Source organism: Taudactylus pleione, unplaced genomic scaffold (assembly GCF_031769625.1).
Source record: "Taudactylus pleione unplaced genomic scaffold, aTauple2 ptg001628l, whole genome shotgun sequence".
Lineage (NCBI taxonomy): Eukaryota > Metazoa > Chordata > Amphibia > Anura > Myobatrachidae > Taudactylus > Taudactylus pleione.
The window spans coordinates 2,213,262-2,227,951 of record NW_028286025.1 but is presented as its reverse complement, the minus strand read 5'-3'; the positions used below and the strand labels follow the sequence as shown (position 1 = coordinate 2,227,951).

Here is a 14,690-nt window from a genome sequence, read left to right as displayed (position 1 = left end):
TTCGCCACTGAATAGGTGGCGAAAAAAAGGGCAGAATTGGGGTTTAGGGGTGCAGGCTTAAAAAATATAGCCTGCACCCCTGGGAATGACATTTTAAAAAGAACTGTGTCAAAAAAAATAAAAAAATTAAAATAGGGACACCCCAAAAAATGATTTTAAAAATTGGGGTGAAAAAAAAAAATGGGGAAAAAAGTGTTTAAAAATAGGGAAATAGGTTCAGGGCTATTCTGCAAGTATGTGGCAGGTGTTTTCTAGAATAGGCTATTAGCGGCAGGTGCATAGTTGCAGAATTTTTAAAAACTTACTTTAGGGACATAAAAATATGCTAGTACTCATTTTCATGTACCCCAAATTTGATGGGACCACTTAAAAAACCGGAAAAAATAACCTAAGTGCTCTTCTACAACACTTCTTCAAGGTCGGGAGAAAAACACCTGCTGCGGCTATTTAAATCCCCGACTTTCATTTGCAGGCTAAAACGGGGGTACCCATAGTGATCCCCCATGTTTTTACAACTTTAGGGGGGTCCTACAATTTTTTCCAGGAAAATTTTTGTAGTTTACCGCAAATCCCACTTCGCCAGGTCCCGTTTTCGTAGATTTTATATTGAATAAGGGGATAAAGCGGGCGCGCGTCCGATACTTCATCCCTAAAAAATCTCCGATGTGGAGCGAAAAGTCCAGCACAGACTACTCGCTCCCATATTGAATACCCCTCTTAGACTCTTGCATCACTGACAATGCGACTTAGCATGATGACATCACTTAGACGTCCCGATTCTGGATATCGGTGTTTCACATGGAGGATGGAGTTATTTAAGGTGAGTGTATTTCTATGTTTTGTTACCTTGATAAAAGGACACCTAGTCCTGGAACATTGGAATAATCCTCTGCCTCTTGTGATGATTTATATACAGCCATGGTCAAAAGTTTTGAGAATGACACAAGTATTGGTTTTCACAAAGTTTGCGGCTTCAGTGTTTTTAGACCTTTTTGTCATGTTACTGTTACGTTACATGACAAAAACATGTTACGTGTACTGAAGTAACATTACAGGCATTTCATAAGTATCAAAGGCTTTTATTGACAATTACATTAAGTTTAGGCAAAGAGCCAATATTTGCAGTGTTGACCCTTCTTTTTCAAGACCTCTGCAATTCGCCCTGGCATGCTGTCACTCAACTTCTGTGCCACATATTGACTGATGGCCGCCCATTCTTACCTAATCAATGCTTGGAGTTTGTCAGAATTTGTGGGTTTTTGTTTGTCCACTCGCCTCTTGAGGATTGACCACAAGTTCTCAATGGGATTAAGGTCTGGGGAGTTTCCTGGCCATCGACCCAAAATGTCAATATTTTGTTCCCCGAGCCACTTAAGGTGTTTACACACTAGAGCAGTGGTTCTCAAACTCTGTCCTCAGGACCCCACACAGTTCACAATTTGCAGGTCACCCAGCAGGTGCACAGGTGTGTTCATTACTCACTGACACATTTTAAAAGATCCACAGGTGGAGCTAATTATTTCACTTGCGATTCTGTGAGGAGAACTGGAAAACATGCACTGTTTGGGGTCCTGAGGACCGAGTTTGAGAACATGTGCACTAGACGATAGAGGAACAACTGTATGATTACGACATTGTAATCGTACAATTGTTCATCTTCCTGTGCAGTGGGATAATTTGCCTACACTGAACGATATGTCATTCAGTGCAGGCACCCTCCCTCATCCCCGAACATGCCCAACCTGTCGTTATTGGCTGGTTGGCCTGCATGTTGAGGCGATGCTTGTTGTCAAAAACGACCAGCAGGAGCGCGCATCGCTGGTCGTTTTTGACATACTGCGCGATTACTGAACGATTACGATGTAATCGTTCAATCGCTCGTTTTGATCACCCAGTGTGTACGCACCTTGAGTTATCACTTTTGCCTTATGGCAAGGTGCTCCATCATGCTGGAAAAGGCATTGTTGGGAGAAGTTGCTCTTGGAGGATGTTTTGGTACCATTCTTTATTCATGGCTGTGTTCTTAAGCAAAATTGTGAGTGATCTCACTCCCTTGGCTGAGAAGCAACCCCACACATGAATGGTCTGAGGATGCTTTACTGTTGGCATGACACAGGACGAAGACTTTTGGAGATGGCCTGGTATCAAGAAGGGCAGCAAAGAAGTCACTTCTCTCCAGGAAAAACGTCAGGGACAGACTGATATTCTGCAAAACGTACAGGGATTGGACTGCTGAGGAATGGGATAAAGTTATTTTCTCTGATGAATCCCCTTTCAGATTGTTTGGGACATCTGGAAAAACGCTTGTATGGAGAAGGAAAGGTGAGCGCTACCATCAGTTCTGTGTCATGCCAACAGTAAAGCATCCTGAGACCATTAATGTGTGGGGTTGCTTCTCAGCCAAGGGAGTGGGCTCACTCACAATTTTGCCTAAGAACACAGCCATGAATAAAGAATGGCATCAAAACATCCTCCAAGAGAAACTTCTCCCAACCATCCAAGAACAGTTTGGTGATGATCAATGCCTTTTCCAGCATGATGGGGCACCTTTCCATAAGGCAAAAGTGATAACTAAGTGGCTCGGGGGAACAAAACATTAAAATTTTGGGTCCATGGCCAGGAAACTCCCCAGACTTTAATCCCATTGAGAACTTGTGGTCAATCCTCAAGAGGCGGGTGGACAAACAAAAACCCACAAATTCTGACAAACCCCAAGCATTGAATAGGTAAGAATGGGCGTCCATCAGTCAGTATGTGGCCCAGAAGTTGATTGAGCGCATGCCAGGGCGAATTGCAGAGGTCTTGAAAAAGAAGGATTGACAGTGCAGATATTGGGCCTGATTCAGAGCCGCTCGTAAGCGGCCGCTCGTTCGTTCCGAGCGATGTTTGCCCAACTGCGCATGCGTACGGAGCGTAATACGCATGCGCGAACCAATCAATGCGGCCGAAAATCGTTTGTTCGCTAAATAGCGAATGCCTGCTATTTTGAGTGACAGAATGAGGCTTATGTGGGTGGTAACAGGGGAAGGTGCTTGAAAACGGGGAGTGGAGATCCGAACGCAGGCGTGCTTAAAGGTCAAAACGGGCATTTTATGGGTGTGCATAATTAATACAGCAGCGTCATTGACCACGTCACTGGGTTATTTTATAGTCAGAACTGCTCGCAAGACTGTGGTAGGAAAAAGCAACCACAAGAATAGCGAGCAGTTCATACGCTGGTCGATGTACTCGATTAATCTAATAAATAGCGGACATGACATAGGATGCGAGCGGCCAGGGGGCGTAGTTATCCAAAAAACGACCGCAAGTTTTGTTCGCTTGTTCAGACCTAGAGGCGTGAACAGACCGCAAAGAGCGAACGGTTTATTTGAATAGCCACCCCTATTTTCCTGAACGAACGACCGCAAATAGCGTCCGGCTCTGAATCAGGCCCATTGACTCTTTGCATAAATTTAATGTAATTGTAAATAAAAGCCTTTGATGAGGGGCGTATCTATAATGGGTGCGGGGAATGTGGGCCCCGCACCGCACACCCTGCATTCATAGTATTACCTCTCCGGAGTCCCACATCGGCGCGGGGGTCCGGCACTCTAAAAACGACTGTAAAATGGCTGCCGTGGCCATTTTCATGTCGTATGCGCAGTACAGGGCAAATGGCCACCGCTGCCATTTTCCCGGTGCCCTGCACATACGCTATAGACTGGGCACTAGAGTGCGCCCAGAGTCTATAACTCTGGCGCTGGCCGCGCACAGCTCAGTTCGCTGCCGGACAGAGAGGAGGTGGCCCGTGTCGGAGACTGCACACGGGCCCCCTCCTCTCTAGAAACGCCCCTGCCCTTAACACTTATGAAATGCTTGTACTGTTACTTCAGTATATCATAGTAACATCTGACAAAAAAAAAAAATCTAAACACTGAAGCAGCAAACTTTGTGAAAACCAATACTTGTGTCATTCTCCATACTTTTGGCCATGGCTGTACTTATGCTGTGATTGCCACACCTGGAATGCTGCTATATATAGCAGAATGAATAGCCACATCGGGTGGGCATAGAAGAGGAGCCATGTACAGGAATAATGTCTGGACTCCACTTAATACCCAACATCTTGCATGTTTTACCACTTGCCCAGTACTAGTTTATACAGATATGATGCCACAAGGTAAGCTGGCATGTTCATCCACATCCCTGTATAGCCAAAATGCAACCATGTTATCAGAGTGACTGAGTGGGGTTTTTCAATAATACATAGGACCTCATTCAGAGCCGCTTGCAAAATGCGGCCGCATGTAAAAAATGATCTGGCCTCCTGGCCGCTCACTAGGCTGTGGGTTACCAGCCACAGCCTTAGCGAGTGACCAGGTTCATGGTCGAGAACATCGACAGCCGCCCCCTTTGTAGTGAGCCCCGGAGCAAGAGAATTTCTCTCTCACTCCAGGGCTTGCGCACGCACGGTGCGGCTGCTGCGCATGTGCACAGCCAAACATCGACCCGCTTGCGAGCGCTCAGGCGCTTGCAAGCGGGTCTGAATGAGGTCCATAGTGCCATCAGGTGATTAACATTATTCAAGGTGGACCCTATGGACACAAGTTGATTAAATGAAAAATAATAAACATTGAAGCAATTTGGGGGCATCTAGTGCTACCTCACAGGCAATATATCCGCCTCTTGTTGCCTATAAGAGTGATAAAAGCACTTAAATAGTAGAATTATTATTCTATTCAAATGGCTTGGGCCAGCATGGTTCGGTTCATCCACATGTACAGTCCAGGGCTTGCTCCCCTAATTACCTGTATTGGTGAAACAGTCCCAATTCTACATTTATCCAATATCTTTGTGGGTGGAGCTAGAACATAATGGGGGCTGCAATTAGGCAGACTGAGGTTACAATCACTTGATAAGTTTAGCACATTTTATACACATACCTGCGTGGTTTCCGCTGCTGGTTCAAAAACTGGGTTGTCGAATCCAATGTTGTCCACTGCAGCTTCTTCCCCTGGTGCACCCCTCCGAAACCAGAACAGCCGAAAATATTGTAATTGTAATCTGGAATTAAAGACATTTCAATGTCTCATAAATAAGAGAAAATATTTTGTGACCTCAGGGCTGTCAGGCAGTAACCCCCAAATAAATCATATCATCCAACAATGATCTACTAGGAGATATTTTTCAATTGGGATACAGTCAGTTTGCCAGTGGACGGGATGCCGGCTGTTGAAAATACCGGCGTCGAAATCCCGACCAGGTCTAAACTTAAGCGCTGAAATGCCGACGCCAGTTTAGATATTGACTTTGGAATCCCAGCCGCCATCTGGATTGTAGGTATAGCTGGGTGCCTTAGCTATTAGCTGCGGGGGTGGGAGGGTTAACAGAGCATCGTGATGCCACTGTCTTCATTTTGACAGAAGGCATCCCGACTGCCTGTAATTCATACCAATTCCGGCAACCCAGCATCTCTGGGAGTGCTGGGCAGGCCCCCAGCGTGATGAAAACAGGGATGTTCCACCCCCAACATATTTGAAAATGGGGTGTGACCTCGCGGAACACCCCTGGTTTCCCTGCATGGTGAACAGATGCATACGGCATCTATTCACCCTCTTCTCTGCTATACACAGCAGCAGAGTGAGTGCCTCCCCCTTCCACCCGAAAAGTGGGACAGTTGGGAAGTGTGCCAAGTGGATTGCATTGTTTAATGTTGAATTATACAATAAAGGTATTTAGGTTTGTAGTAATATTTTAGATATGTTGGTATATGGATTCATACAAATCAACACACTCACATCTATATCTACATATATAAAATCTTCTATCACTTGTGTAAAGGCCCCATACACTAGCGACTGCTTGTCGCAATTCTGCAACCCCCAGACGCTGGGGTCGGAGGATCGATGAAATCCAACATGTTGGATTCACTGAATTCCAGATCACAATCAAAATGTGATCAGGATTTGCAAATTGGTGACTCTTACCATGTAGAGTTTCACAGATCCTCTGAACATTAGCCTGGAGGATCGGACAACCTGTTGGGTGATGTATGGGACCCTTTAGTATGTCTGCCCCCTATAGTGCAGGAATGTCAGTCAGCCAGCTGTTGCCTGTGTCAGGGCAATTGTAGTGACCCAGGATGAACAGCTAACACTGGTGCTTAGTTACATTTCTCCCTGATTTTCTGTCCCACAGTCAACTGATGATAAAGAGGGGTTCATAGCTGCACACCCTAACTTTAATATATAGCGAGGTGCTACCATGCCTGAGACAGATACCCCTTTCATACTACAAGCAATAACCCGGGTTACTGTGCAGTGTGAAAGGGCAGGGTTGAAATAATCCAGGATCAACCCGACACAGCTGTTCAACCCGGCTCGCGGTGCAGTGTGGAAAGGTAACCCAGGTTGATGCGACTCAGGTCCCGTTCACTGCATAGGAAGAGTCGGCACTTGGAGATTATCTCATCTTCAAGCGCGGGATCAGCACATGATTGTATAACGTCATCAACCCGGCATTAGAGCCGGGTCAGGCTGCCAGTATGAAAGGGGTCTCAGCCAGGTCACACCCGGGATTGGACGCGTAAACAAAATCCTGGGCGCGACCAGGCATTCCGATGTGAAAGAAATATTACATTGTCACATACAAAAAGAAAGAAGTGCAGGTGCACACTCTAATACATTCTGCAATTCAACTCAAACTGAGGTACTTAGAATAAATTTGTCCAAAAATATGGGCTTGCCCACCATGTCCAGGTGACCTTATTGGGCAGGTCCCGACCCTAACTTTCCTATGATATAAATAAACTAAAGACAGGTTCATAAGCAGCTCTGTAATATAGTACACTGAGTGATCAGGAGCAGCTGGAACTCGAAGCCCAATCTCGTATCGTGCCAATAGGGTAAAAAGTTGTAGCCTGGCGCTGCACCTTGGGCAAGTGTAGATGTATCTGGGTGTAATCAGGTGGTGATTGTTGTGTGAAAAGAAAATATGTGAATATGTGCATTGCCTATTACAGTGGGAGACACAGTGCCCTTAATTAACAATATGCAAATTAATTAAGTGAATTAGGAAACAGAGAGGGTTGGCAGAACGCTACCAACCAACCCTCACCGCTATCAAATGCACTCCAGCGCTGATGTCATAATGACTTCCTGCTCATCCTGCAGCAGTTCTGGCAGTAAGTATTGGTAACCCTCCCCCTATTTCCTAACTCTATTCTCTCCAGCAGCCTAACCCTCCCCCTAGTGCCTAACCTTCTGTCCCACAGCCTAACCCTCCCCCTATTGCCTAACCTTTCATCCCACAGCCTAACCTTCACTCTAGTGCCTAACCCTCCCCTATTTCCTAACCCTAACCTCCTCTCCCAGAGCCTTAACTCTCCCTCTAGTGCCTAACCTTCCCTCTCATAGTCTAACCCTCCCCCTAGTGCCTAACCCTCCCCTCCCACAACCTAACCCTCCCCCTAGTGCCTAACCCTCCCCTCCCACAGCCTAACCCTCCCCAGTGCCAAACCCTCCTCCTAGTGCTTAACCATCCCGTCCTACAGCCTAACCCTCCCCCTTGTGCCTAACCTTCCCTCCTGCAGCCTAACCCTCCCCTATTTCCTAACCCTAATCTCCTCTCCCACAGCCTTAACCCTCCCTCTAGTGCCTAACCTCCCCACTCAGTCTAACCCTCCCCCTAGTGCCTAACCTCCCCTCCCACAACCTAACCCTCCGCAGTGCCAAACCCTCCCTCTCTCCTGCAGCCTAACCCTCCCACTATTTCCTAACCCTAATCTGCTCTCCCACAGCCTAACCCTCCCTCTAGTACCTAACCTCCCCTCCCACAGCCTAACCCTCTCCCTAGTAACTAAATTCTCCTCCCGCAGCCTAACCCTCCCTCTTGCAGCCTAAACGGTCCCTAGTGTCTAACCTCCCAACCTGCAGCCTAACCCTCCCCTACCTCAGCCTAACCCTCCCCCTGTGCCTTACTTTCCCTCCTACAGCCTAATCCTCCGCATAGTACCTAACCCTCGTCTCCCGCAGCCTAACCGTTTCCATGTGTCTAATCTCCCCTCCCCCTAGTACCTAACCTTCCCCTACCGAAGCCTTACCCTAAACCTCCACCTCCGAAGCCTAAACATTAGGGATGTGCAGGCTCGGATTAGATCGGATTTTCCCCGCCAAAAATCAGGTCTCAGAAAGAGGCAAAACGTCATCTTTCATGGACTTTTGTTCAGGAATGATGATGTTTGTCCATGAAAGATGACGTTTTGCCTCTTTCTGAGACCCGATTTTTGGCGGGAAAAAAAATAATCAGAATTTGGCGGGGAAATCCGAACTAATCCAAGCCTGTACATCCCTACTAAACACAGACCTCTGGTCCGTGCAGAATGCCGACATTGTGGTGTCTACATTATGATTGTCAACATTGTAAATGTCTATATAATAATTGCATTCCGGACATACTGAATTATGGAAGACACACTTTTTAACAGTGAACCCTGAATCAGGTTAATTAGGAATTAGGAAGGGCAAGTGTGTCTACTTAAATAGACAGGGAGTGACTGATAGACTTGCAAGCTTTCCCTGCAGAAATGAGTTGTGTAAATTCATACACAAAGGATGGGCCAGTGATGTCACTGCAGTGACATCATTTTGTTAAAATGAGGACATGGACTTAAAGTTGTGGAAGGGTATTTAGCTGCCTGTAGTGGGGTAGTGGTACGTAATACTTTACGCATGTATAATAGTTTAACAGAACTGAAATGCAATCTACGGGTAACACTATTTAACCTTCATGGTTTTAGGTTTCATTGTGCTAATTGCGTGTTTTATTTTATTGTTTTTATGGATAGTCGGATGCGGTGGGCGGCAGGTTGTTTATTATTCTTTCAGTTTGTTACCACAAGCTATTTTATTTTTCACATTCTATTTAGAAATATAAGTAAATATTTTACTTTAATTCAATATTTTAATTTATTTATTCATTCTGTGGCTATCATTCAACATCTATGTATATGATAAAATTGCATTGGGGACTTGTATACTGACATATATTACTTAAATTACCTTAATATTCTCATTCTGTAGAGGAAAAAGATGGTGCCCATCAACGACACTCCAAGGACAATGCCAATGACTATTCCTGAAATGCCCGCTGGCGTCATGGATCCTTTTTGGGCACCAGTAGTGATGCCAGTGGCTGATTGCATTTCTGCCTTTGTAATGCCAAATGACTGCCCTGGTGTGGAATGGGGAGAAAGACACAATTGAAATCAGTAAAGTCTAGAACAGAAGTAAAACGTCTTCAATACTTCTGCACCCTCCTATACCCATGTTCCATGCCCTCCTCTATACCCATGTTCCGCGCCCTCCTCTATACCCATGTTCCGCGCCCTCCTCTATACCCATGTTTTGCGCCCTCCTCTATACCCATGTTTTCCGCTCTTCTCTATATCCATGTTCCACGCCCTCATCTATACCCATGTTTTACGCCCTCCTCTATACCCATGTTCCGCACCCTCCTCTATACCCATGTTTTGCACCCTCCTCTATACCCATGAGATTTAAGGTGGCTGACCCCAAAAGATGGTTTGCCATGTTTCTCCAAACTAATTCCTCTCTGCCAACTACAAATGTAATGAAATTTGTAGTACAAGGCATTCATTTCTGCTGTCTATAATTACTAAGAAGAAATTCCCGCTCTTTTTATGTATTCTTGGTCAGTTTCCAAAATGTATTACAAGTCAACAAAACAATGAATGAGGGGAAATGAATTGTACAGGGAGAGGGGACATAACGTAACGGAGCACCCATATCAGATGGGCAGCCTTTACTACCTGGTAGTTATCTACATTATAGAAAAACCAGGAAAATTTAGATTATTGTTCTTTGGTGTCTCTGAAGGTGTATAAGGTGAAGAGACTTGTCAGATAGCTGGTGTTCCATTTGAGGTCTTCAAGTTGCGTAAGCTCCTTGTCTGCTATTTAGAACTCCCCATTAGGCAGCACAGTCACAAAATGATCTGCCCATGGGACCAACTGCCCTTTTGTCCATTTTGAATTTCAGGATAAATAATTTCAGGGCTAGGAAAGGTCCAAGGGTTGTGTGGAATTTCTGTAGCAATTTCCTTTATATTATGTGTCGGTAAGTTTGGGCACTTTCCTTTACAACCCCTGGATCGGAAGCCACAAAATATCTTAAATAGTCCACCCCTCTAAACCAGGCTGGACACATCGAATAAAGGCAGTTTGGAGACTGATGGAAACACACTAGAAGGCTAAAGTTACACTCCTGAATTCTGATTCTTATGGCTGAAACGCACCAGAGCGAAACCTTTGATATCCTAGAACCAACTTTTTGATCCCATGCATGAATATAAGAAGGGGGCTTTTCAAGTTTAGATTAGAGTAAAAATGTATACAATTCTGACAGTCAATGAACCAAATGTTATAGCCCGCGATTTGCGTGAGAAGGAGCGATTCCGGCAAGATAATCACTAAATTTAAAGAGGCAGTTCGTTTAAAGGCAAAACCAAGTTGCTTCTTTGCCTTTGATTATATTTTCACAAATATATTTCCCAAAAAAAACAACAACTCTAAGCTAGTGCAAAATATCTTCTAAAAACCAACCCACTTTGGGGCCGGTTCTAAGTTTTGAGCAAAAAAAAAACAAAAACGAACTTTGCACCTGGAACAAACCATGTTTTGTGGGGGCAAATACATTTATTTGTTATGCATGCATGGTAAATACCAGCCGCTTTTGCATGTAGCCCACAAATGCTAGACGGCTTTATTTTTAAACTGCAATTTAGATTTAAGTTTGGACACACCCCTCCCAAATCTAAATCTCTCGGCACATGTTACATCTTCCCCAACTGCAGTGCAGCATGGTTTTACCCAGGTGCAAAGTTACTTATTTTTGCTTTGCTCCCAAGTCAGAATTAGTCCTTTATTTTCCACCATTACCAATAAGACTAAATATAGTTCTGTGCAGGATTTACAGTCTAATTTTTTGGGGGCACAAAAATGTAACTTAAAAAGAGGTGGTAGCCTTCCACAGCGACTGCTCCTAATTCCAGGTGTTTCAAATTTGTGAAGAAATTTTACAAAAAAGGACGGCACCCAAAGTACTGAAATAATGCGTTATAAACACACACCAAATGTAACAAGTATTAAAGCTTATCTGGGAAAGGTTTAACCTCCTGCTCTGTATTTTTCCTATACAGAGCTAATGAATAAAAGAAACAGGAAAAGAAACTCGTACCTACTAAAGAAAATAAATAATCATTACTAATATAAACTTAGGAAAATGCAAAAAAATATTACATTATAACACATTCGGTATGAATAGCCGGCGGCCGCATGACCGACAGTTAGATTCCCAGCTGCAGCAGCCCGACAAAACAGCAGAGCCCGGCAGCGGAAGCCCGACAGCGCTGGAACCCAGATCGTCCCTAAGGTAAGTACTTACTAACCTAACCAACCCCCCTAACCCTCCTTAGGGGTGCCTAACCCTAACCTCCCCCCTCTAAGTGCCTAAACCTAAGTCCCCCGGGGAGGTGCCTAACCCTCCCTCCTCCTAGCCCAACCCTCCCGGGGGGGTGCCTAGCCCTAAATTGGTTCATCTGGGATGCTCAAGAGTGGGCCAGAATGAGGAATGTATATCAGATATTCTACTAAGTAAGTCCTTTTATATTATTTTTCTGCAGGAATACTTACCATGTTGTTTAATGTCTGACATGATGTCATTCGCCAGCTGCTGGGCCTTCGTTCCTGCGACCGATCCTTCCTCCTTGTCAATTATTACAATCTGGATTTTCAGCTCTGAGGCCAGAGGAATTCTGTATAAAATAGCTGGTGTACTTTGCACCTTAGAGATCGCCAGTTCAGCTGCAGAATATTTTGCCTGTGCTCATAATGTACATGATAAAAAAAGAAATAAATATTTTTTAAGGAAATTTATCCAGGTCAGTTTCATTGTAGTAATGTATTTGTACAGTTGCGTGGAAAACAAAGTTTCTTTTAGACAAATTGTATGGAAAGTTGCATAACAGAAGTCTAACACAATATTTTAATGCGCATCGTAAGGCATACATTTATTTTGCATTTTCATATATTACAGAGTTGTGTTATTTATGCCTATGAAGAAAGACATTTATATAAGAACTCATATAGTCGTATACTCATATAAGCACTTTTATAGGCACTCGTATATAGGGCCTGATTCAGAGCCGCTCGTAAGCGGCCGCCCGTTCGCTATGAGCGATGTTCGCACAACTGCACATGCATATGGGTTGTAATGCGCATGCGCAAACCAGTCATTGTGGTCGGAAATCGTGCGCTCGCAAAACAGCGAGGGTCTGCTAATTTGATTGACAGAATGTACCGTTTGTGGGTGGTAACAGGGGAAGGTGCTTGAAAACGGGGTAGTGGAGATCCGAACGCAGGCGTGCCAAACGGTCAAAAGGGCGTTTAATGGGAGTGTATAATTAGTAAAGGAGCATCATCGACCACGTCACTTGGTTGTCTTTTAGCCTGAACTGCTCGCAGTGATAGCGATAAGAAAAACCTACCACAAGCACTGCGAGCAGTTCAGATGCCTTTCGATGTACCCGATTAATCATATAAATACCGGAGATGACGTGTGATGCGAACGGCAAAGGGGCGTCTTTACAAAATAGCGAGCGCATTTTTCGTTCACTCGCTGAGACATAGAGGCGTCAACAAACTGCAATGAGCGAGCGCTCAATTTAAATAGCCAGCCCCTTTTTTGGAACGACCGTCCGCAAATAGCTCTGAATCAGGCCCATTGTCTTTTACTTACCTGTATAGGTAAGTATAAGACATAAGACTATATGAGTGCAGACAGGGTGCATGGTGTAAGCCTCCCTGGACCCAGGGGCCCTGCACCCATTATAGATGCACCCCTGAGGAGGAGGTGACCTGTTCACGTCATCATCAATAATAATATAATATCACCGTAATACACTTTTAAGGTATATTACTGAGTCACAAGCAACCCGCGTGCACTGCCGATGATCACGTAGCTGAGCGATTATTTGCAACTGCGCATGCGTGAAAAGTTCTGCGGCGCCTGCGTTGCACAGAGTGTAGTCACAATTGCGCTTTTGCGATCGGGACAGACGGTATCAGACGTGGTGGAATAGTGATGGGCGTTCCTGGTCGATAACCGGGAGGTGGCTAGTAGTGCACATAATGTCCCGTTTAGTGGCTGTGTTACGCGTCTCACGGGCGAGTCAGAGCAAGCGGCTGCGCTCACAGACGCACACACATAGGAGTCCGTGGCCAGATGGAGAAACTGCACCTGCCTCAGGATTGGTGCAAGTTTTGATGGTGACATATAAGGACGCACCAACCGGGTATTACAGCGTGCACGGACACTGATAGTGGGCGACTGAGTCCTTGCACATTTCACTACACGGATGTGCGCAAGGGGAGGAGTTTGTAGCAACATTTAAATAAAGTCACAGACGAGCGACCACCAATAGACGCCGCTGCGTGATTTGAGTCGGTCCCTTCGGCTACACCGGCCATGCTGGGCCGTCAGATAGATTCCTATCAGTACTGTGATATTTGTAAATCTGTCTAACTGAGGGAAATGTAATTGCTCATTACACTTTCCTGCAAGGGAAATGGGGGCTTATTTGATTGGAAATGACCTATTTATACTAGCTGTACAACTTCCTAGATCTCCCAGTTTCATTGCACAATATCCTTGAGAATGAGACATACAGTCAGCAGAATCAGGAAGTGAATGACGCAGCTTTGCCTTACTGTACTGTACGGGAATATATGGTACCTGAGTGCATTGTACAGTGACAAAGCCCTGGGATAGCCGAGACGTCACCATGTTACCGGTCATTAAACTAAACTTGCCAATACCGCATTCCTGAGAGTTCTCCCAGACTACCTGCCCAGTAGACCAGCTTCCCATATCCCCCACACAGCACCGCCGTGAAGTGGGCAGTTAAGGAGCTTGATCATGTGATTTGCAGCAAATTGCGCCAGGGGACCTGTCCACCGCTCCGCAATAAGGGGAGACAGAAGACCCCGACAAGTGGAAGATGGTAGGGAAAATTCCACTCAAAACCCTACCTCTTTACATTTCTTCTAACTATATATATATGTGTCCTTCTGTCCTATAAAAGTCTATTAGCCTTACTGTCCAATAGACCATGCACAGGTAAGGCAGCCATCTTTTGCACTGAACCAATATTGAATTGCTCTGGTATCTGTGTATCCCTTGCTGTAACTTGCGGTGAGTTGGATACCTAATTAACGTAGGATAGCCATGGGGGATCGACCATGAATGGGTCAGAAAGAGATGCGCCAAAATAATATTTTGACACTTAGAGCCATATTCAATTAGAGGCGAAGTTTTCGCCTGTCCGACTGTTCGCTTCATTCGCCTGTTTCAGAGGCGAATTTATTCCGTGCTCGTCCCCGCTTTTCGCCTAATTCAATTGCAAAACAGACGAACACAGAAATAGGCGAATACGGAACAGGTGAAAAGTACTGAAAGAATTGGGGAAATCAGTCTGTACCCCAGAAAAAGATGCTCTAACATAGGGAATCACTATAGATGTGTACTAATAGCCCTAATAAAGCTATTATGCGTACTTAAGTTGTGTAAATTGCTTGCTATTAGCGTTTTTGTAAAAGTGGTGAAGAATGGCATAAAGCTGTATTGTTTGGAGAA

At 44.9% G+C, this 14,690-nt stretch overlaps 1 protein-coding gene across 2 annotated transcripts in view; it reads right to left on the bottom strand.

The window, feature by feature from the left end:
• Window positions 1-14,690, bottom strand: part of AMN (amnion associated transmembrane protein) — a 150,644-nt gene that overhangs the window by 2,612 nt on the left and 133,342 nt on the right. For both annotated transcript variants that reach the window (XM_088464290.1, XM_088464291.1), the window contains 3 exons: window positions 11,690-11,876; window positions 9,039-9,210; window positions 4,923-5,043 (listed from right to left, as the gene is read on the bottom strand). In XM_088464290.1, coding sequence (XP_088320416.1) covers window positions 4,923-5,043; window positions 9,039-9,210; window positions 11,690-11,876 — 480 coding nt within the window. The remainder of the gene's footprint in view (window positions 1-4,922; window positions 5,044-9,038; window positions 9,211-11,689; window positions 11,877-14,690) is intronic.